The sequence below is a fragment of the Etheostoma spectabile genome, chromosome 4 (genome assembly GCF_008692095.1).
Source record: "Etheostoma spectabile isolate EspeVRDwgs_2016 chromosome 4, UIUC_Espe_1.0, whole genome shotgun sequence".
NCBI lineage: Eukaryota > Metazoa > Chordata > Actinopteri > Perciformes > Percidae > Etheostoma > Etheostoma spectabile.
This window is the reverse complement of record NC_045736.1, coordinates 32,270,852-32,294,327: the sequence shown is the minus strand read 5'-3', so window position 1 is coordinate 32,294,327 and position 23,476 is coordinate 32,270,852. Positions and strand designations below refer to the sequence as shown.

General features: G+C 40.9%; 1 protein-coding gene and 1 long non-coding RNA gene across 16 annotated transcripts in view; one reads left to right on the top strand and one right to left on the bottom strand.

Annotated features, from left to right (window-relative positions):
• Positions 1–1,572, bottom strand: part of LOC116687720 (uncharacterized) — a 22,455-nt gene extending 20,883 nt beyond the window's left edge. The window contains exon 1 of the long non-coding RNA XR_004331619.1: positions 1,387–1,572. This is a non-coding gene — a long non-coding RNA (uncharacterized LOC116687720). The remainder of the gene's footprint in view (positions 1–1,386) is intronic.
• ptprt (protein tyrosine phosphatase receptor type T) overlaps positions 1–22,845 on the top strand; it is a 385,704-nt gene extending 362,859 nt beyond the window's left edge. For 14 of the 15 annotated variants that reach the window (XM_032513298.1, XM_032513297.1, XM_032513296.1 and 11 more), the window contains 7 exons: positions 4,452–4,601; positions 5,592–5,765; positions 5,938–6,069; positions 7,530–7,655; positions 11,141–11,304; positions 17,822–17,957; positions 19,695–22,845. In XM_032513298.1, the coding sequence (XP_032369189.1) occupies positions 4,452–4,601; positions 5,592–5,765; positions 5,938–6,069; positions 7,530–7,655; positions 11,141–11,304; positions 17,822–17,957; positions 19,695–19,748 (936 nt within the window). In that variant the 3' untranslated portion in view covers positions 19,749–22,845. The remainder of the gene's footprint in view (positions 1–4,451; positions 4,602–5,591; positions 5,766–5,937; positions 6,070–7,529; positions 7,656–11,140; positions 11,305–17,821; positions 17,958–19,694) is intronic. The other variant, XR_004331615.1, reaches the window with a different exon arrangement.
• Positions 22,846–23,476: the final 631 nt, after the last annotated feature.

The following is a 23,476-nucleotide window of genomic DNA, read 5'->3' as shown; positions in this document are numbered from 1 at the left end:
GGCTTGTGCGTGTGTGGGGGGTGTTTTTGTGTGTGGGTGAAATCTGCCTAAATGCACCTTGCCCTGCTTATGTGTGGGGAGCATTTATGTCAGTGTTGAAGCCGCTTGCGCTATTATTCCTGCCCTCGTACAACACAAAGCAATTAATCTTTAAAAGGCACGGGGAAAGATGCTGTGTGCATGTGTTTTAGTGTATGAATAGTGCCTGTCTGTTGGTTGGTTGTGTTGGTGTGTGTGTGTGTTTGTGTGTTTTTGCATGCGATGTGTGTGCATGTCACTAGAGTAGGTATGGCCAGGAAGAGGGACATTTCATGGTGCTTTTAAAACTCTTGTCCCCGCTCCAAGGGCAACAGAGAGAGAGAGAGAGAGAGAGAGAGAGAGAGAGAGAGGTAAATTAACATGCTCAGTGGCTGGCTCCTGTAGCTCATGGTGGCTGATGCTTTTACCAGCGAGCTAGTCGGAGCACAAAGAGCACACTTGATCCAGAGCACAGAACCACTGCAGGGCACTACTCCCTTTTTAATTCACTTTTAGGCTGCTGAGAGAGCGCGAACAAACACATAATTAATTCACACACACAAAAAGCAAACAAAACCTGTGTGTTCACAGTGGAATGTTTGAGTTTGTCGGATACTTGAAAAGGCAAGGGGATGCAGCTTTCTCTGTCCCAGAGGAGTCGATGTGCACAGCCACTCTGAGGGCCAAGTGTACTGACGCTTTTTTGCCCACTTCAGGCGTATTTGTTTTGCAACATGCATGTAAAAGCATGGCGAGGTCTGTAAAACCGGCCGCAGACTGCCTATCGCCGGAGCTGAAAATAGCAAATTGCACTTTTCCGTGATGCATATGCATTCATGGGAGGGTGACGGGGAAAGTGGGAGTTTCCCATAAAGAGATGGGAGGGGAAACGTAAAGTGCGCCTAATTATGTATTCCGTGGTATGCACAAAAACCTCCTTTGACAGCGCCCCTCTATTTTGTGGATTAAATTCTCCGGCTCTTAAAAGCAGGTGTAAGCAGGTACCAGCCGCAAGCAGGTATCCTGGCATACGCCTCGTGGTGAAATGGAAGCAGTAATCTGAGCAAGACGAAGACATGCCGAGGAGACAAGCTGAAAGGATTTTTGTCACAAGGATCACACTTTTACAGTTCTATCATTAAGCGTTACAGATTAAGCAACCATGCAATATTACAGTTACTGGAAGAAATCAAAGATGACATTGAATCTCCGACTCAGTGTTCACAATCCATTCCAGCAGTTGTTAAACTCCTCGCTACATTACATAAAAGCATACAGTATTGGTATCGGGATCATTTTAAGCAGTCATAGCATCAGCAGTGGGAATATCAAAGCACAGGAGCTTAACGCTTTGCTACAGCCACGTACAATGACGAAATAACACGCATCAAGCAGGATTTCTTAGACATCGCCCATTCAATTTTGCTTTTAAATGTGCGCAATTTACATTATACACTGTAAAAACTGTTACATAGATATAACTTAATAAAATTAAGACAACATTTTCCAACCACTTTTTGTTAGTTTAGTGAACATCATGTTTTTTTAAGTAGGTAAAACCAGTAATAAACATTTTGTATATGCTAAATATTATGTAAAGTCACAAAAAAAACAAAATATTAAGTTTAACCATTGTCAAAATAGAGAACATTTTAACCACAAACACTAATTTAATTAGGTTCATTTAAAGAAAAATTAAAAATTTGATTTAAATTAAATCCTGCACTTATTTTTTTTAATGTGACAAATTCTTTATTTCTGTTTATAAGGTGCAATTACTTAAAAGTTAGCATTGGCATACTTTACCAAAGAAATGAGAATATTTGATTCCAGCATTTATTAAACAGATATTATCAATATTATAATCTTGACACATTTGACCATTTGAAACATCACGGCTTAACAGTCAATCATCATTCGACATCATTGTTTTAAATTAGCAGATTTTCCTTTTTAAATATACTAGTTTACATACTAGAACATGTGAGCTCAGCTTACTGACTGCAGCTTGACACAATAGCTTGTATTTCAGCAAGTACATCAGTTAAATCATTTTAAAATAAGAGAAAAATGTTCATGAACAGAAATGATCACAGAAGTAAGTTTTGGACCCAAAAAGTGCTTTCAGAATACGCTCATTAGGCCCAGAAAAATGTAACATCCTTGACCAGAAAAAATGAAACAGTCCTCAGTGCAAGGCCAACGATCACGTTTCACTTCAAGAAGCATGTTTTTGAGGCTTGTGAACTTGTAGGTTGGTTTTGGGCGCAGTGCATCAAGTCCCACAAAAAATACCTCATAATTTCTCAAACTTGCATGATCCTGGAGATTCAGAGCAGCTTTCACCCTGAGGACAAGCAGCATGCTCTGGCCAGACTGCAGAGACGTGTAAGCACCGGGTCTCTCTCCTTCTCCACGGCTTCTGGTTCATGGCAACCACAGAGCATCAGGTCCTCATGCACACTGCTATCTCTGCAGTTTCCTGTATGACAGACAACAGATATTAATAAACTCTTATTTATTGTCATTTAAATCAATATAAAAACGTTATGGTCATATGTTGAACTTAAGAGTTTTCCCTTGACTTTTTAAAAAGTTGATGCAAACTTACTTCCAAAACTGTCTGTATAAGACAGTGAATGTATTTAGGACTGTCAAATTTATTTGGGAATGAACTGGGAGCTTTTTTTAACCTTCAAATGTGTTATAAGCTGAAAACCAGTTGTAACTTTTTGTAAAACAAAAGTTACTTGCCACATGCCAACTGTAGCAAGAAAACAAAACAACAAACTTGTTTATTGCGTGTGTTCCTAAAACTTATTTTAACCACTTTCGCCTCACCTGTATCAGCTCCATAAACAAGTTGTTGATGCACTGACCAACCCCTCTCCTCCGTTCAAAGGGAACAGCTCCTGGAGCTTTGGAGTGTCCTCGTCCAGCTGAGACATACACGTTGATTCAGTGGAACTGCACCTTCCAAACTCCTCACTATCTGCAAGATCCCCCCCCCACACACACAATTAAACTGTTTTGGATTACATAATTTCACATGATAACAGTTTGACACAAAAACATGTATTGAAAAAAACCTTGATTGCTTACATAATATGTATCTGAATGAGACAGGCTTTGTGGGGGAGTACAATGCTCCCTGGATAGATGTGATGGTCTCCTTGAGAAACAAAATCAATGGTTATATAACCATACAATACAATTACAACCAAAAAATGTACCTTGTGTTTGAACAGAAAACCAGATAAGTATCTACTCCGTTCAAATTTTTTATTTACCAACCTGTTATGACTAAAAGAAAAATGTTCCAGTTCTTGTAATCTTAGCCTACTTTAGACGCTTATATGAATTCATAAATGCTCCGACAAAAATTTGCACGACATACAATCTGTTTGCTGATGCTGAAAGCCGAAAAAACAATATTTACGAAACAGAAAAACTTGCATTGCCTTCGTTTCCTCTGTAAATGGACATTAACGTTACCATGCAGTAATAATGCTAATCTAACTAGTGGGAAGAGGCACAAGCAGCAATCTTGCACATGACTTGCAACAGTTTAGTCAAAGCTAGTAATTATGGATTTGATTATTGAAATCTACTAAACATGGTGTACATTTGATGTAGAAACCGCATTTGACTCAAAATAGACCGTTTAATGTTAGCTAATCATTTGAGCTTAACGTTCGGCACATTTGAAAACGCCTCATGGCATCCTCAACACTGGTAAGGACAACGTTAGACAAAGAGATAGAGAAAAATAGACGTTCAATTTTGAATACAATTTAACTTTCACCGATAAAAATGGTTACTTACGTATGTTTTGAGAAGAAATGCCCTCCAAAAGCACGGAAAAATAACCACATGGCCAGCAGCAGATCAGTCACGTCCAGCCGCGCTGAGACTTGCCCAGACACGTTCATCCGTTACTGTGGGCGTGTCCTGACAATTAATTTTGCCATAAGTCCTAAAACTGAGTTTTGGGAAGGCAATATATTGTAACATTCAACAAAATCAATTTTATTGTAGAAATGTGCACGTTCCCACAACATTCACACTTTTCATTTTTCTGTAACTTAATCTGAAAGCAAAATAAAAGGAAATTAATTTGTTGAAAGAAATATACATTTTAAAATAAAGTCGTATGGGCAGTTCCGTTGAAAGACTTTTTATAGTGTAGTGAGAGGATAAATGCACTGATAACCCGATGAACCGGAGGTTTGGTAAATACGACGTAAGATGATGTTGCGGGTTGGCCATGGCGCTGATAATGTAACGTTTGCAAATGTGTGTACATCTGGCCCACAGAAACTACAGTGGAGTGCTCTGTCTACTCACAAAGGCCAGAGATTTAGTTTTTTCCCCTAGAAGACATTTTGACTCCAGCATATCTTTTTGAATAACTGCTTTTGCTCATGTTGCAGGAGCAGTACGTGTTTGTTCATGATGCCATCTTGGAGGCGTGTCTATGTGGGAATACAGCCATACCAGTGTGTGAGTTCAGAGCCATTTACTACAACATCAGCAGACTGGACCCACAGACCAACTCCAGCCAGATTAAAGACGAGTTCCAGGTGAGCACACACACACACACACACGCACACACACACACAGACACACACACACACTCACTCACTTACTTACTCACTCAGTCACTCACACACTCACTCACTCGCTTGCTCACTCGCTCACTCGCTTCCACTCTTGTTTATGTCGTTTTGTGAATGAAAAACCTTTCCCCACATGAGACTCTTTATCCTCATTTCCACTGTGTAGTTTGGCTCTACTCGACTCAACTCACTTTTGTAACCAGATTCCTTTCTTTATTTCAAGTTCCACTGCGGATAGTACCCCCTCAGTTTAGGTTGGATTTTCAGCTAATCGCCATAGTGATCATCTTCTAGTTTTGCAGGCTGCCATTTAAAGAAATTAAAAATCTAGTTTGAGTAGATAAACCCATTGCGGTTATTAAGGGTGGCTTGGCTATTTCAAAATGGCAGGTTTGTGTAGGATGTCAAAACAAACAGTGTTCAGCCTTTCCACTATTACAACAAATATTCCTTTGCAATCCAGAAAGGACTTTCCCCAGTGGCCATCATTGTAAAAGAGACATGTGTAAAACTGCTACCAGGACACTTTAAACTGCAAGAAAAGTCAGTTATGACTCTTACTTTTGTAGACTTTTAATCCATGGACTTTTCATGTTTGAAAAACTTCCCTTGAGCCTAGAAAATGTATTTAAAAACCAGTGATGCCGACTCAGTATAGCCCAGCGAGAACTTCCAGAAGGACCCAGTGGGAAAAACCCGGAAGCTTCTGAACTTTAATGGCGGATACGAATAGCACCTCTCGTTATAAAGAGTTACATTCAGGTCTTATAATACACCCATGGTCCTGTGTCACTCAGTGGAAAACCAAGAAAGAACGAGTCGAGTTGTGTGGAGCCATGCCGTACCATGCAGTGGATGTGGCATTTTTCCTCATACATGATAAGTTCTTTGGTATTCATGCTTGTTGAAGAGTAAAGTTAAAGAAGGAATAATGAACTATTTTTTGTGGCTCAGACTCTGAACATAGTGACCCCTAGAGTCCGTCCAGAGGACTGCAGTGTCGGTTTGCTACCCAGGAACCACGACAAGAACCGCAGTATGGACGTCCTATCGGCGGACCGATGCCTGCCTTTCCTCATATCTGTGGACGGAGAGAGCTCCAATTACATCAATGCTGCATTAATGGACGTAAGTCTACATTTTAGGACATGAATGTGTGTGTATGTATGTGGTCTTTTTAAGAGTTTCTGTTTTTTTGCTATCCAGTGCTGCAGAGATGCCTTTATCTATTGGCATTGCTCTGTGTATTCCTCGTGTGCTTGCTGTTGTTATTTATTTGTGCTTCATCTCCACACTCCAGAGCCACAAACAGCCAGCGGCCTTCATTGTTACCCAGCATCCTTTGCCAAACACCATGGGCGACTTCTGGAGGCTGGTGTTCGACTACAACTGCTCCTCCATAGTGATGCTTAATGAGATGGATGCAGCGCAGGTACACACACAACAAAGACACACACACACACACACACACACACACACACACACACACACACACATACAACAGAGACACACATTTGTTTTCTCTGCTTTTGTCTAACTTAGTTTAAGAAAAAATACCAAAGGACTGTAACATCACAGGGCCTGATGAATACACCCTATGAATACAGACTTGTTTTGTTTATGAATGTAAATGTGTATGGACCTTTTTCATAGCAGACGTTTTGACTTGTCTCATTAGGAAATATCTATGGACAGTCCTTGAAATTACAACCAAGAAGGATTTAGTTTCAGATTTGTACAATCACAACCCTGACCCAAAACCATTATATACAGAAAGAATAGAAACTAGTTATTAATTTGTGCAGTTATTCAGCAATTCATCAAGTTATAAAAATCTTTCCAAATAGAAAATGCAAAACTAATATTCAACCTGTATTGTCATTAACAGAATTTTAGCCAGACCTATCTCCACAGCGCTGTGGAGTAAGGTCTAGCTACACCATGCATACAGGCTGGGATAGGAGAAAAAAACACTCTGGGTTGTTTGCATTTCTGTAAACCAATCACAATCGTGTAAACTCGTAGGCTCCGCTTAATAGTCTCAGGAAGGAACTTGTTCTGGTGGAACATTTGCACCCCCCAAAAGAAAACGCCACATAAAATATTAAATGAAGTTCACGCAATACAGTAAACGTGAGCTATTTAAATTTGCTGGGTACATGGTTAAACGTCATTGGTCTTACCGTATCGCTGTGTGTATTTTGTCCCAGTTAGAGAGCTAATGCTGTAAACATCTAGAACCATAGAACAAAGCAGGCACCAACCACAACTTGCCCTTTTCAGCCTGTAGTGAACAGAAATAGACAACGGCAACACACGTTGCTGGAATCCCTTTGTTCCTCCGGATTACATCGTAAATCATTGTTACATTGTAAGCTGCCTTTGAGGAAGTGACATAGGAAGGGAAAAAATGCAACACATGTAATCATGACGTCAACATAGATGTAGTTACCTCATCCTCATCTCACAAAAGTGAATAAAACTCAGTTAAAAAAATAAAATACATGGCATTATTTCTCTTTTGTGAAGTACTTTAGTTATTTCTCTGGCAGGTGTGTGGATGGCAAATTAGATGAAATCATTGTCCCGTTTTTATGTTATTTTCCAGCAAGTCGTCTTCATCTCAATTTGATCCTGCTGAGTATGTAGATGACTTTTCTTTTCAGGCTTTAATGTGGAAGTATTTTTTAAGTTTTTAAAATTGAACTCACATTCAGCCACAGACACAGTGATAATCTTCATAATCAATGAAGTCAATTCATACAAGGTTTTGTGAAAACATCTTTCCAATTATTACTTGCGCTGTTATGCTTTTTGACAGGAAATCCATTCAAATGCACTTGTTAAAGTGGTCCATTTTGCATTCGTCCTCCCTGGTCTTGTTTTCTACAGTTATGTATGCAGTACTGGCCAGAAAAGAGCTCGTGTTGCTACGGTCCGATTCAAGTTGAATTCATATCGGCAGACATCGATGAAGATATCATCAACCGGATCTTCAGGATCTGCAACATGGCCAGGGTACTCATCGCCTTTACAGCATCATACCAGACCAGTTTGGAATTGTGTTAATAGCAGCAGGGTCAAGGTTTAAAGGACCCATATTCTGCACATTTTCGGATTCACACTTACATTTTGGGTTTCTACTAGAAAATGTTGATCTTCTTTAATGTTTAAAAAACACTTTATTTTCCTCATTCTGTCTGTCTGAATATAGCTGTTTCCACTCTCTATCTGTCTGAAACGCTCTGTTTTAGTGCCTGTCTCTTTAAGACAAAGAAAAAGCCTGGGTCCTTCTGATTGGTCAGTGTTGTCTTTAGCATGTGCGCTCTCAGAGAATCTGCACCATTAATGCAGTGGGGGAATGACTGTGACGGCATTGTACAAGCACTTTCTTCCTACATATAGGAAAGCTGTGACATCACAGTTTTATATAGCTTTACAATTAAAAAAAACATGGAAATCTCAATTTTTGCAATATGGGGCCTTTACAAAATGACACCAATGGCACACATGGTTCTGTTTGGATCTAGTTTGGTGTCTGTGGCAAACCATTCCTACTGTTTCTGTTCCCTCCCCACCCCACACCCCACTGATGGGCATTTTGGAAGAGTCATATCCATACCTAGCCTGGCTCCGCCCTCCTCTGTACTTCGGCTCAATTTAATTTCCTTCAGAACTCCATCTTGGTTTGCGGTATATTTGCGGGTTTTCTCCAGCCAACAGAGGGAGTGGCAGAGAACGATGACGATGAGGTTTGGTATCCTTCGGTGAGTTCCGTAATGGCGGCGGAGAAAGATGCGGTCCGTTGTGGCAACGCTGCCGAACATCCAGAAGTTAAAGCTGGAGTTTTGTTGGTGGCCATGATGTTGTGTGCCCCCCCTCGGGAAAAGTTTGATTTTACAGCTCCCTCTGTTAGTGGTGAAGGAGTTAGCTAAGGCTAAGGCTAGCAATGCTAAGCTGACAGTATGTAGGAGGGCGGAGCCAGGCTACCAGAGTGGCTCTGGGCAGATCAAATAGTTGTAAAGTTCATCAGTGTACCCGCCTTCAAGGAAGTTAACACTTGTCAATGGAGAGTGGCCAGACCCTCGAAATGACTAATGACTAATGAAATGGACCAGAGTCTGGTAGGACCAGGCTTTAGTCCGTACCTACAACCGACTTTAGCCTCAGCCTGTAGTACTCCTTTACTCCTTGCCCTTTCTTGTGTGCTCCTTAACTTCTAGTTTTAATTTGCCCATGTTAAAGCTAAAAATGCTTTAAAATGATGCATTCCTTGACCTATATTTGACATATAACAATAGATAGTGGAACGCTACACAGAGGAACACAACATACCAACATATAAAGTGCATTTTTCATTTCATGTGACCTTTCCTCCCCCCAGCCCCCGGGCAGCTGGCAAAATGATAGCGTAGCAAACTGACTACACCACTAACACACTGTAGCTGCCAGGCTAACAGGTTTAGTGAGATCTCAAAGGGCAGTGCGGTAGGACCTGGCGCAATAACAACCCAATTTTGAAACCTGTCCTCTCCCCTTGTCTCCTGGTTCCTCCTCTTGTTTTCTCCCACCTCTGTTCTCTTCTCACATGTCCTTCTCCTTCACTTCCTCAGGTTCCCATCTTGTCTCTCCTTTCCCTTTTTCTTTCTGCCCCTCTTGCCTCCTCTTGTTTCTCCCTTCTCATCTCATTTTTCCACCCATCCATGACGGAACAACTCGCGGTGCCCTGTCGTTGGCATGCTCCTATAGCGCTTATGAACTCCCCACTAGCCTACTCTCTAGATTCTATTTCTCCCCCTCTCTCTCTCTCTCTCTCCCTCTCTCTCTGTCTCCCTCTCAAACACATCACCAGTCTAGCGTGAAATGGCTCATATCATCGCCACAATAGCACATCTCACACTGTGCGAGCAGCTCCGACCAAGCTGAGTCTGTACCACCGACCGCTAAGCCATCAAATGAAGAGGGGGAAAAAGAGTGTAAGAGCGGGGCGGCGAAAAGGTTTGAGAGAGAGAATGGGAAACATACATAGAGGAGGAGAGCAATATGAAAGGAAAGAAAACTGACTGCGTCAGAGAAAGAAACGAGCGAGGCAAACCAAAAGTTTGAAAGAGGAGTTGATTGGAAGGGGAGATGGAGGAAGTGGAGAGAAAGATAAAAAAGCAGAAAATAGAGAGAAGGGAGGTGAAGAGAAGGATAGATGATGAAGCAGGTATGCTGGAAAGAAAGGGGAGGAAGTGGAAGGAAAGAGATATAGATCTGGTTGTGTGTGTGTGTCTGTGTGTGTGTGCGTGTGTGTCTGTGTGTGTGTCTGTGTGCATGTGCGTGTGTTAGTGTGTGTGCGTTTGTGTGTCACAAGCCGAGCAGTAAATCAGTATGACAGTGATGGCAGGTTTTGGTATTTTGGGGGTGGTGGATGCCAACCGCCTCGGGGCCCGAACATGTCTGCCATGAAATTGAATTAAACATTATGAGATGTCGTCTTTGTGGAGTCTATTCCTTGTTCATTTCCAACGGCATTTCATTCACAAACAAGAACTAATTGGAGCACAATAGTGTTCTAACACATGAAAGTGCTTAACGCATCGGTTCAGCACATCATTACTGAATGAGACCAGCAGCGAGAAGACTGGCAGCTTCTGTCTGCGACTACAGTGCGTTTGATATCGGATTTGTCTCAGATCCTGAGTTTTGGGTGATGGAACAGGAACTTTCTTTCTGTTTGCTATTTAACTCGTTCACCAGCTTCAGTGCAACCAAAAAGCAAACCTGCAGACTACACTTACAGTATGTCCTTCAAAATGGTCGCTATAACGTGAGGTGAGCACAGTGCCTTCAGAGGCTGCACGGACTTTGCCATGAGACAGACAAATCGAATCCTTTTCCATCATTTCCATTATAGACTGGTTCAACAAGGTGTAAGCAGGAGGGGACAGAGACAAACTTCTGGATCACAACAATCCTAGAGCACACATTAGACTTTTTTGTCATTGAAAGCACAAATAAATTAAATGTGCTACTATATAAGGGCTGGGCAGTGTGTCTATATTGTATCAATATATGAGGCTAAATATCATCTTAAATTGGATTTCCACACTACCAGCTCCACTAGTCCAAACACAAAGCACACACATTAAACAAGAACACAGAGCAGAGAATGGGAAAAAGGTAGAATTAGAATAAATAGCTAATTATATATTAATAATTCTGCCATGCTAGCCTTTCCATTTAGGCCCAATAAGGTTTCTAGATGTCCTTTGACACACTACAAACTTTTGTCTAAACTTGTCCTGTCATCCTAACGTGAGACATACAAACACATTCTTTTCTCAGGGCAGGCGATATGAATTTATGAATGTGTGAGATGTTTTAAGGTGTTACACATGCTGCAGCACTTGGAAGGTGTTTCAGACATTTACCCACTTTAACATTTCCCACTTTTACATTTCATGTTATTGATTGTGGTGATGAAAAGAAGATCCTTATTTACACACGTCTCCCTTCAGCCACAGGACGGTTACCGCCTGGTGCAGCACTTCCAGTTCATTGGCTGGCCGGCCTACAGGGACACGCCCCTCTCTAAACGCTCTATCCTCCAGTTGGTCAGGAGGTTGGCCAAGTGGCAGGAGCAGTACGACGGAGGAGACGGGAGGACCGTGGTGCATTGCCTGTAAGTTTAACGTGCACACACACAGATACACACACACACGTAGATGCGTGTACTCTATAAATGAAATGGTAGATTCAGGTTAAACAAGAACTGGAGGTGCGGCTCACCATGAAAGATGTTGAGATACTCTTAATGATAAAACAATCTTTCTGTAAAAGAATACAAACGCACGCAACTAAGAAAAAAAGAAATGTTCACTTCACACATATTCATAGAAATATATAAACACACATTTTTTTCAGAGATACACAGTCTATGTAGATACACAATACACGTAGTAAGCAAAGGTGAGTACAGTAAATCAGTCTCATGTCACTGTGGGGAGAATCAAGTGAGTCGAGGCTCTGCTATAAGTCAAGCATACAGTCAAAAGTAGGTTTAAAATGACACAAATAAATGTTAAAAATATTTGCTTTCTAATGTTTAACCAGCCGGTCCTTTAGCTAAAAAGACACCTGAACGTACCTGTCTCAGTGGTTTTGTAGTGGCAGATATAGTTAGATGCTGTGATGGTTGTGTCCGAGGGCTTTGAGCTGCAGACCTTGCTCTCCGCTCTTCTCTTCTTACATCCATCATAGACTACATAATCCTTGATTTTATTATTTTTGTCATAATCTTCTCAATGACGGCTGCCTCCTGCGTTGGCTTCTGCCAGTCTGACGCGCTCTTTCATTGCATGAAAAATCATCCACTTCAAAAACAAAATGTCACTTCTCATATTGAAAGAAAGATAATACTGTGTTACTTTTTATTACATTAATAAAAACGGCACGTCCTTTCAAGTCCTCTGTCTCACGTCTAAGTCAAGGCTGAAGTCTTGAATACCATATCAAACTCAAGTTGAGTCATCACCTCTGGTTGTAAATTAAGAGAATTTTTATTATTAATCATCACCTAATTATTAATAACTTCTTTCAGGGCATGATTGTAAAGATCTACAAAGAATATGTTTAGGGCACTACAGCAGCAGCAACACTGTAATTCCAAAACTAGTAATACAAAGAAAAAAATAGGTATTTTAAATCAACCTAAATAATTGTAATTACATACACATATGCACCTGAGTATATATGAGTGTGTGTTTGCACACAGCAGGTACACAAACACGGCTCAGTTTACATCTGGGCAGAACAAATGAAGCTGATAATGAAGGAGGGGAAACGGAGGCTGTAAAATCTATAGACGAGAGATTACCCGCAAATTCCCTAACAATAACACACTCCCAGCATCGCCTCCACCGCATCACTGGTGCCCATCCAATCAGCTTCCTCTGCCACAGCTCATTGGGCCAATCAGAATTGGCATTGATTTATGTTTTCTAGATGCTGCGAGGTTCAGTTTGTTTGTTTAGTTGTTTTTTTTAGTTTTCTACCTCCGTGTGAAAGAGAGTTTGAAACACAAGCCGTACTGGTTAAAACCCACTTGGTTTGAATGCAATGCAATATCAAAGAACAGGAAGACAATTCTAGAACTAGAAATTGTTTCAAAATATGCAGTTTATATCTTTAGAGCTTTGTATAGACTGCAGGCCACATGTGTTAGGAAATCAAATTACTGCAGGATCTAAACTCATCTAATGATGCGTATGTGCATAATCAATGGTTAAACCGCCCCATGTCTTAGTGTACATATACACACACCAGCCACTTTATTAGGTACACCTGTCCAACTGCTCGTTAACACTTAATTTTAAGCAGCCAATCACATGGCGGCAACTCAGTGCATTTAGGCATGTAGACATGGCATCAGAGAATCTCCTGCAGTTAAACCGAGCATCAGTATGGGGGAGAGGTGATTTGAGTGACTTTGAACGTGGCATGATTGTTGGTGCCAGAAGGGCTGGTCTGAGTATTTCAGAAACTGCTAATCTACTGGGATTTTCAAGCACAACCATCTCTAGGGTTTACAGAGAAGTTCCGAAAAAGAAAAAAACATCCAGTGAGCGGCAGTTCTGTGGGCGGAAATGCCTTGTTGATGCCAGAGGTCAGGGAGAATGGCCAGACTGGTTCGAGTGATAGAAGGGCAACAGTGACTCAAAAAACCACCGTTACAACCAAGGTGGGCAGAAGAGCATCTCTGAACGCACAGTACGTCCAACTTGAGGCAGATGGGCTAGCAGCAGAGAAGACACATCGGGGGCCACTCCTTCAGCTAAGAACAGGAAACTGAGACTACAATTTGCACAAGCTCATCGAAATTGGACAATAGAAGATTGGAAAAAACGTGCCTGGTCTGATGAGTCTCGATTTCTGCTGCGACAGTCGGATGGTAGGGTCAGAATTTGGCGTCTGCAACATGAAAGCATGGATCCATCCTGCCTTGTATCAACAGTTCAGGCTGGTGGTGGGGGTGTCATGGTGTGGGAATTTTCTTGGCACTCTTTGGGCCCTTGGTACCAATTGAGCATCGTTGCAACGCACAGCCTACCTGAGTATTGTTGCTGACCATGTCCACCCTTTATGACCATAATGTACCCAACTTCTGATGGCTACTTTCAGCAGGATAATGCGCCATGTCATAAAGCTGGAATAATCACAGAATGGTTTCTTGAACATGACAATGAGTTGGCGTAATCAAATGCCTCCACAGTCACCAGATCTCAACCAATAGAGCATCTTGGGATGTGGTGGAACGGGAGATTCGCATCATGGATGTGCAGCCGACAAATCTGCGGAACTGTGATGCCATCATGTCAATATGGACCAAACTCCCTGAGGGAATGCTTCCAGCCCTGTTGAATCTATGCCACGAAGAATTGAGGCAGTTTGAAGGCAAAAGGGGGTCAACAGTTACTAGCATGGGGTACCTAATAAAGTGGCCGGTGAGTGTATATATATATAAATATATATAGTGACAGAGATGCATATCCCATCTTTGACCCACAGCTCAAATCAATACCCATGGCTATTGACTATATGGGCTTAACTGCTTACACGATTGGTTATCATCATTCATCATTTCAAATTAAAAGAGCAAATTGACTGATTTTTAAAAAAAGTTCTTATATGTGCATCTTGTATTTTTCAAAATGATTTAGTAGTTGAAGTTGTCTTTCTTTCTTGCTACGCAGACTGTCCTCCCTCCCAGTAAATGTGAGTGAGGGGGATGGAATCTTTGTCTGCTTCGGGCTAAAGACAGCTACACCGGCTAATCAGCCCCGGCTATTGATTTCACAGACTCGGTAATACCAGAGATAAGGAGAAACATGATGGTTCAATCAGTAGCTGATGAAAATAGATATATATTTTTTTTTTTTCCCCTGCTCTTCACTTGTCCTGGCGGTTGGAGTCTGATGGGTCTTTAATGCTGAACACATGTCTCATTTTCAGCAAATCCCACCGACAGAACCTGTTGGAGCAGCAATTGGTCGGTGCTCTATCTATTTAAATGTATAAAGATATTAATTATAGATAAATGAGAATAACTCTAATATTGGGAAGGCTTGTCCCAAAAGATCACTTAAATATTCACATCATGTAGCATAGGGGTGAGAATCCCCAGAGGCCCCGCAATCTGATATTACGATTTTAAACATATTGCGATATTCTGCACAATGTTGCCATTTATTACCTTTTTTCCAACTTCAGATCTCCAAAGAAAAACATCTGTTTTATATAAAAAGATACATTTCATTTCATGTGTGTTCATCTCACTTCAATTTTACTGCTGAAAAAAAATTGCAATTTATGTAAGAAAAGATTGATACTCGGCCTCTGTGAATCAATACAGTATTGCCAAGGAAAAATTGGGATATTATGCCTTAATGCAGTTCCAAGTATTCCAATAACTTGCGTCAAATATCAAGCATGTCCGTGAACTAAATTAAACTTTCACCACCAAGATCAATTGCCACATTGTTTTTTATATATTGTTTGGGCTTTTTCACCTTTAATTTGTGACAGGACAGTTAGGTGAGAAAGGGGGAAGACATGTAGGGAATCATCACAGGCCGGATTTGAACCCTGGACCTCTAAGTCAAGGCATGAACCTCGAGGTATATGTGCGCCCGCTCTACCAATGGTCCAACCCGGCCACATCTGCCACATTGTTCAGATGTATAGTGCAGCACAGGTTTTAGTTTTGAAAATATTGTAGTTTAAATATGTTGATCATCCTGTGACGCTGGATTAGTTGAGGGAGATTAACGGTGCAGATTAGAAGATTATGATGGTGAACGTAAGAAATGGCTTGCTGATGACATTTTCTGTGGCTTCGGTGGCACGCTTTTGCATTTGGTTTTTGTTTTGATTGAAAGCGTTAACTGGTTGACTCTCAGGGACTGAGGTCAGTACGCTACCCAAGATATCTTGTCCATTTCAATAGAAACTGTGAAATTAGTCAGTGGCCGTGACGCTCAGTACCATTTGAGTCTTGACCTGTCTGGATTCTGTTGGGTTTGCTGGTTGTACCTCAATAATTAGGTTCATGATAATATGAATGCATTTTAGCTCCCAGATGTATCTGGCAGCAATGATGCAAACTTATTTGAATTCCCCTTATCAAAAATGAGCTTTTGACATTAAAGCAAGCATAAAAAAAACAGAAAACTAACATGGAGTCAGAAAAGACGTGCACAGGGAATACCTTAGCATTTTAGATTTTAGACTCAAATATTAACATCCAAGTACCCGGGGTACTTTTCAGGTTTAAAGGTTTGAAGGGGTTCTGAGCATAAAATCATATCAGTCTACTGGCACATTTTATAATAATAAATGTTTCCCTTTCCCCTTTGTAACCCTTCTTTACCACTTTTTAAAGCATTACATTATGAGCTTTTAGCAAGAATAAGAAACCTGGAAAACTGAGCGCTAATGTGACATCATCAACGCTATCCGGATTGAGAGAACTGTGGCGTTGCTGATGTAGAGTAGGTAGACAGTGGGGGATTTGCGATGGCTGCCCCTCCACCTCAGATTATTTATTCAGTCTGAATACTAAAGGAGGGAGACGGGGGAAGTCTGGAGCTCTTTTCATGGTGGGTGGTCTGACTGCTGATTGGGCCACATAGCCAGCATCACCAGGACCACTGCATTTTACCATTACAGCAGGTTATCCTCGGCATAAAGTCTACAAATCTCCTATTTAAGATGAAAAGATGTATTCAAACATCTTCGGTTTGTTTGCCAAGCTCATTTTATTTTGCAACGTGCAGTGGCATATGTCTTTTAATGCATGTTCCCATCTGTCACTTCCTGTCATTCCTTGTCTCATTTAGCCTTTTCTCAACTTTTCTTATTGTTCCACTTTGGTTAGCATTGAAAAAGTGTTTATCTCACAGAGGACTTCCCAGAACCTGTATCTACCAGCCTGGTCTTACAGAGTCCCGTGAAATAAACACAAACTGTTAACACCACCTTACGTGGTGGTGGCCCCACGGAAGGTGGGGAGATGATGTGTGGCCCCCACGGAAAACAATGCCAAAGTAAAGTCATTGAGAAGATGACGGAACATTAGGAGCAACTTTGGTAGTGAGTAGTATGAAAGCCCGAAAATTGGCGTAAGGAGGTTGGTTGGGGGGGATTGGGGATGGGTCAAAGAACATAGGACTGTCCCCCAGGAGATCAGGGATTGTGTCCCGCGTATAGTGATTCCTAAAGTCACTTTCTTCTTTTCCTAAACCCATCCGTTCCGTTCTTCCCACGTGTCACTGACCCGTAAGCCCCCCCACAACCTTTTCCTTAACTTAAGGGGCCGTGTTGATTCCACAGAAGTCTTCCATGGGCCCATCACAGATTTTTTTTGCCAGTCAGTGAAACAGCCACAGATTTTGAGTTTAGGGGCCGTGATCATTTCATGGAATTCTGTGAGATCAGGTTGGTATATACCCTGTCCACTGATTTGCAATTTCAAAACAGACTGAAATGCAATCAACCAATCAGAATATTGACATTTTCTAAAACCTAAAACATAAGCCGACTCACTCTAACCTTTGAAATTTAAAAAAACATTTTCCCTACATACAGACAAGCACAGGCCTATGCTTTAAATGCAGTCACAACACACACAAATCACGCTTCTCGTAACCTCTTTTATTAGGTTGTATTACAACCCATTGAAGGTTTTAGCAGGTCGGGGTTCACAGGTTTCAAGAGCCTTTTTTTTTAAAGGCTAACACGATTAAACTAAAAACACAGAAGCTGCAACAAAGCCGAGGCAGGAGAACCTCAGAGGACAGGAGACATGGCTCAAAGGAAACCTTCAATTCTGTCTCACTGTCTGTAAAACCAAACGTCTCTGACTTTAAAGTAGCTGATCTTTTTTCATGCAGTCCCCCTTTCCTTTATTTTGAATTATCTCTATTCCCTCTTCTGCCTTCCCTTAAACTCTCATGCTCTCCGGGTATTCTTTTCCCCCCCCCGTCTCTTTCCATGATGATGGCATGATCAGAACGTTGATTTTGTACATACCTATACATTTCCAGGATGAACACGTTGTTATTTGATGATGAATATCTTGTGCCCTGCCTCCGTCCTGCTCCCTGCCCCCCCTCTAATCCCTCCTTCCTCCCCCCCTGCAGTACCGGCGGAGGGCGCTCTGGAACATTCTGCGCCATCTGCAGCATCAACGAGATGATCCAGCAGCAGAACATTGTGGATGTTTTCCACACCGTCAAAACGCTGAGGAACAACAAGACCAACATGGTGGAGACTATGGTGAGGACTCCCAACACACACACACACACACACACACACACACACACATCGCTGTACGTTGCATCACTTTAACCATCACAACTGAACTGGCTGGGGGTGTTGCCTTGACCAACTGCCACTTTGCTTGTTTGAAAGCCATGACGTCTCTCTCTCTCATGGGGGGGGGGCAAATTCTCTGGACGGGCAAAGCAGAGAAAGGGGAGGTAACCCTAGCCCTTATGACCTCATAAGGAGAAGATCAGGAATAGCTAGGAAAGCTCCCAGAGTTCATCAATATTCTTTGGTTTGGTCTTCCATGCTTCCTCTTTCATCCTACACCCACATATGCTCCATGATGTTCATGTCTGGTGACTGGGCCGGCCAATCCTGGACCATCTGGATTCTTCGCCTTGAGGAACTTTGAAGTGGAGATGGAAGTATGCAATGGAGCACCATCCTGGCAGAATTGGCCTCTTTTATGGTTGGAATATAAGAGGTAGCTAAGATGTCTTGGTATTTGAGACTATTGATGTTGCCTTCCACCCTGCAGATCTCTCGCACACCCCCATACTGGATGTAACCCCAGACCATGATTTTTCCGCCACCGAACTTCACTGTTTCTGGGTGAATCTTGGATCCATGCGGGCTCCAGTAGGTCTCCTGCAATATTTGCGGCGACTGTGGTGTAATTCAACAGAAGAATATCAGAAAAAATCCACTTTCTTCCACTTCTCACCGCCATCCTTTTAGCAGGCTGTGGGCCTTGGCACATGCCACACAGTTTTTCAATGTCTTTTGTTTAGTGCTGGCTTGGGCCCTGATTCGACCATGGAGGCCATTCGAGCAGAATCCGACAAACCGTTCTTGTTGACACAGGGACTTCAGGGGACCAGGTCTCTACTGCAGTGGAAAATGGGCTGGCCTTGGATTTTCGAGCCCACAAAACGGTCCTCCGAGCAGTTGTTTGCGGGGTCTGCCTGACCTGGGCTTGTCAAAAACGTCTAGGGTCTTAAATGTTTTAATCCTCTGTACTTGACGCTGAGACACATTGAAGGTGTCTGCCACATCAGCAGTGGATCTGGTCTCAGCCTTGATAATCCAAACTTTAGTTCAGGGTGAATCTTAGGCATGTTGCAGAGGTCTAGTTGCAGTTGATGTGAAGGTCTAGTGTACGGGGTGTTTTTATACACACCTGAGACCTGATTGATCCATTATTAGTCCAGGTGAAGCTCATTTGACAAGGAGACAACACTTATGTCTTTGCAAACATTGATCAATGGGCTTTACCAAGCTGTGAATATTAGAATACTTTTTGATAGTTTATTTTTGCACTGAAACATTATTACAAAAGCTGTTGGGATTAAAATGAGCCATTTCTTGTAAATAAATCTTGTTTAGAAATATATTTCAGCGGCACTTCAGGTCAATTTGCACACAAGCAACAAGACTTTTGTCAGGGACTGTATATAAATCATGTGATGTGTGAGTCACCACCGAAGTACGTCCAGTCTCAAATACCACTTGAGCATTAAAAACAAAAACAAAAACTACACGCTTTAAAGTACATTTCTTAATGAAATGAAGCTTTTTCTGACATCAGCTAATACTCAAGAAAATTTAAATTTAGGATATCATACTGTATATATATTTAGAATGGAAAGTATAGTGGATTTCTTTTTAGTCTTTAGTAATTGATATAGTTAATGAAATAATTTGGAAGATGACTCACCTTTGCTTTTGATGCTGTTCCCTCCACAGGAGCAGTATAAGTTCTGCTATGAAGTGGCTCTGGAGGCGCTCAGCTCCTTCTGATTGGCTCTGGGCTGAAAATCCGCTGTTCTGATTCCCCGTTGACGCTGCCTGTCACTCTCAACGCAACGCTGGGACACACAAAGTGCAAAACTGCTTTTTGTTGACCCAAACCCAACCCGTTAGCCTGTGTGTGTGTGTGTGTGTGTGTGTGTGTGTGTGTGTGTGTGTGTGTGTGTGTGTGTGTGTGTGTGTGTGTGTGTGTGTGTGTGTGATTCTACTGTATGAGAAAAAGAGAAGGCATGCTTGCATATTTGAGAGTGCGCGTGTGTATCTATGTGTGTGCCTGGGACAACACAAACACACACACACACACACGTACACAACCTGTACAGAAGAGTAAAAAAGGGACAAACATACACACTGGTGATTTTCATGTGTGTGTTCGCTTCAGCGAGACTGAACTTGAAAATGCTTGTACAAAGAAAAGAAAAGAAAAAAAGAAATGTTAAAAAAAATAATAATCAGATGTTTAAAAAAGCGCCACTTTTTCCTTCTCTATGTCTCTGTCCTCTCCGCTGGGCTGTGATGTGACTATTGTACAGTATTTCCTTTTTAGATATATTCTACGCCTTGAATGTTGTCTCCCTGAGGAGGCTGGATGCACACTGGGAGACTTCCCATTTAGCTGAAGTCCAAGTGGACTCCAATATTATTTCTAGAAAGTAAACAAGCGTGTTTGGCTGACTTTTGCTAATCTGTTGATGTTGCTGTCGAGGAGTCAGTTAGCTGGATCAAAGCAAAAAACCAACACGTATTGATATTTCTGGCATTTTCCTTTGAAATCACAAGCTGTTACATTTCCTTGTGGCCGGGGCCTCTTGATTGCCTCAATGTTAACTACTAATTATACTTGTAATGGGTTACAAATGGTTTATTTTCCTCCATATCTATCAAAGAAGGATGACTTTCTTTCGCCAATTTTGGGAAAAAAATGTTACTAGCTAGTGCATGCTGAAGAGTAACAGCATGAAGCAGGCAAAAGAAAAGAGAATCATGCCTTGGCCTTAAGACCAAATGTTGTTGGTGTTGTTATCTCAGCTTCAGGTTTTTTCATTGGGGCTGTAAGACAAAAGTCTTAGAAGTCTTAGTGTGCATCCACCCTCACTGTAAATAAGAGAAGACAACCACAGTCAAACAAAGAAACAGACAAACACCATGCACCTGACGCATTACAAATAAAGGTTATCATTTCAAAACACTGTTGCTCTTAAAACCTGTCAGTTCCATTCACATCAGCTTGGTACTATAGTTTGGAACAAAGTCTTATGTTGCTAACTACAAACTGTCTAGTGAGACATGTCCAAAAAATGAGGCTATATATTTTTGCATGTTGCACCCACATCCAGAGCGACTGAATGAGGAAGCAGATTGCAATCAAGCGTTACCCTTAGAATAAACATGTCGTATTGATTGATGGGTACAGGACACCCGACCAGGTCAACCTGCGTCTAGTACTCACGAACATGAAAAATATCCATACGGCCATTCCAGACTAAGCAAAATGTAACTTTTCCTGTCCAGTTGCTTTATGTGGTTTTGTATCATTTCTTTGACTTCAATTAAAGGACAATGAACACACCGGGACGGATTATTTACTAAAATAATGCCTCGCCCATCCATGTTTACCTTGGTCCTTCCTCAACTGTAGACATGCAAACGCAATCACAGTGTTTTCAGTACAGTGTAGCTTGTAGTTTTATAACGTTAGAGCTGCATTTTGTTGCTTTTTGCTGATTTGGACTTTATCTGCGCTGTGAAGATTGTGTACTTTTCATTTAGTTTTGCTCATACCAATTGTTTTTGCATCTTGTCTTAATGTTTACTTATTTAAATGCTCAATTTTTCCTCATTAACGTAAAGCAGCTTCGTTGAGCAGCATCAACATGGAAGAAAGGAAAACGTAACATCTTTGCACATAATTCTCTCCATTATATAATGGTATCAGACAGGCGTTAGTATCTAAAATAAGATGTTTTTACCTTGGTTGGTCTTAAATGTAAAGTGCATTACAAATAAAATGTGTTATTAAGCTCATTCAAATTAATTCAGAAATGAGTTGCAAGTCAGAATTTGGCATGAATGACTGCAGTGTAAACTTTACCCACTGACAGTAATTAAAAAGAAAAATCTTTGAAGATGAGTTTCTATGATTAAGATCAGATCCATAAGACATGCTATGTTTCATGTAACACATACTGGATACATTAGGGTGAAGAAGAAGCCTGGGGATTGGACCGCTTTCCTTGCCTACCATCCATCATTAAAATGACAACACGAAGACAAAGAGACAGGTCATATTTATTTGTCCTCTACAAACAAAGCTTCACATTTGCTTTTCCCTAAGCCCCTTGAAAAAACCTCCAGTCTGATGGAAATGTTCTCAGTTGATGATTGAGCCCAGGGTGAAAGCCGGTCCACATGGCTGACGTGTTGGGGAGTGGGAGTCCATGTGACACTGACTTCAGTTTCCCATTTTCTCCTCCTCTGATCATGTCTTTTCAAATTTGTCTTCCTCTGTTGTTCATTTAATGTTGCAAAACAACAAGATGTTTTAAAGACACAATCCCTGATTTTGTTTTAGCACCCACCGACCTATGGAGTCAAAAGAACCGGGATAACATTTGTTGGCACTTAGGGGGACTAAGGCATCGTCCCCGTATAGTTGGACGTAGATAAAAACAACAAGACCCCAGAATATGGCTTCATTTTAAAAAAAAACAACATGGATCTGAAACTAATGACCAAAGCAATTTTGTGAATCAATATCAAAAAACGATTGGTAACTCAACGTTTCACAAAGCTTGTTGTGTTGACGACAATGTGAAAGCCAGAAGTGTTTAGTATTATTGTTTCCACTAAGGCTTTATTTTTATTGGCTTGGTTCATGGCCGTTCATCTGTATTATATTTTGTTTGTTTACTTTGGGGATTTTTTTTTCCTGTCCTGAATTTGTACATTTCTTTTGTATGATTATTATTCTGATGATGATTTGTCTAGCAAAGTGTTGTTTAGATCTGGTGATGCCATTTCCATTGGTTGTTTAGTTGTTTGAAATGTGGTTAAAATGAAATAAAAGGGACCAAAATGTTGAATGTGATCTCATATCTCTCTTTAAAGCCTCTTATTTTTATGTAACTATCATGTTATACATTTGTCTGTAGTAAATAATGTCATAAAAAGTCATAGCATAGTATGTCAAAAAAAAGTCACAAGAACGTCATAGCATAGTATGTTAAAGTCATTAAAAGTCATAGTATAATGTAAAAAAGTCAAAAAAGTTATATTTTAGTATATTGAAAAATGTCATAGTATGTTGAATAAAGCCATAAAATGTATATTATATTGAACAAGGCATAGTATAGTATGTCGAAAGTCATAAAAAGTCATAGTAAAGCATGTCGAAAAAAGTCATAGTATAACATGTCGACAAACGTCTTACTATAGAATGTTAAAGAAAAAAAAAGTCAATGTATATCATCTTGACATTAAAAGTCATAGTGTAGTATGTCAAAAAAAGTCATAAAACGTCATAGTATAGCATGTCAAAGAAAGTCATAGTATAGTATGTTGAGTGAATAAAAAAAAGTCAGTATAGCATGTCAAAAAAAGTTATAAAACGTCATAGTATAGCATGTCAAAAAAAGTCATAGTATAGCATGACGACGGACGTCTTACTATAGAATGTTAGAGTAAAAAAAAGTCAAAGTAAATCATCTTGACAAAGTCAT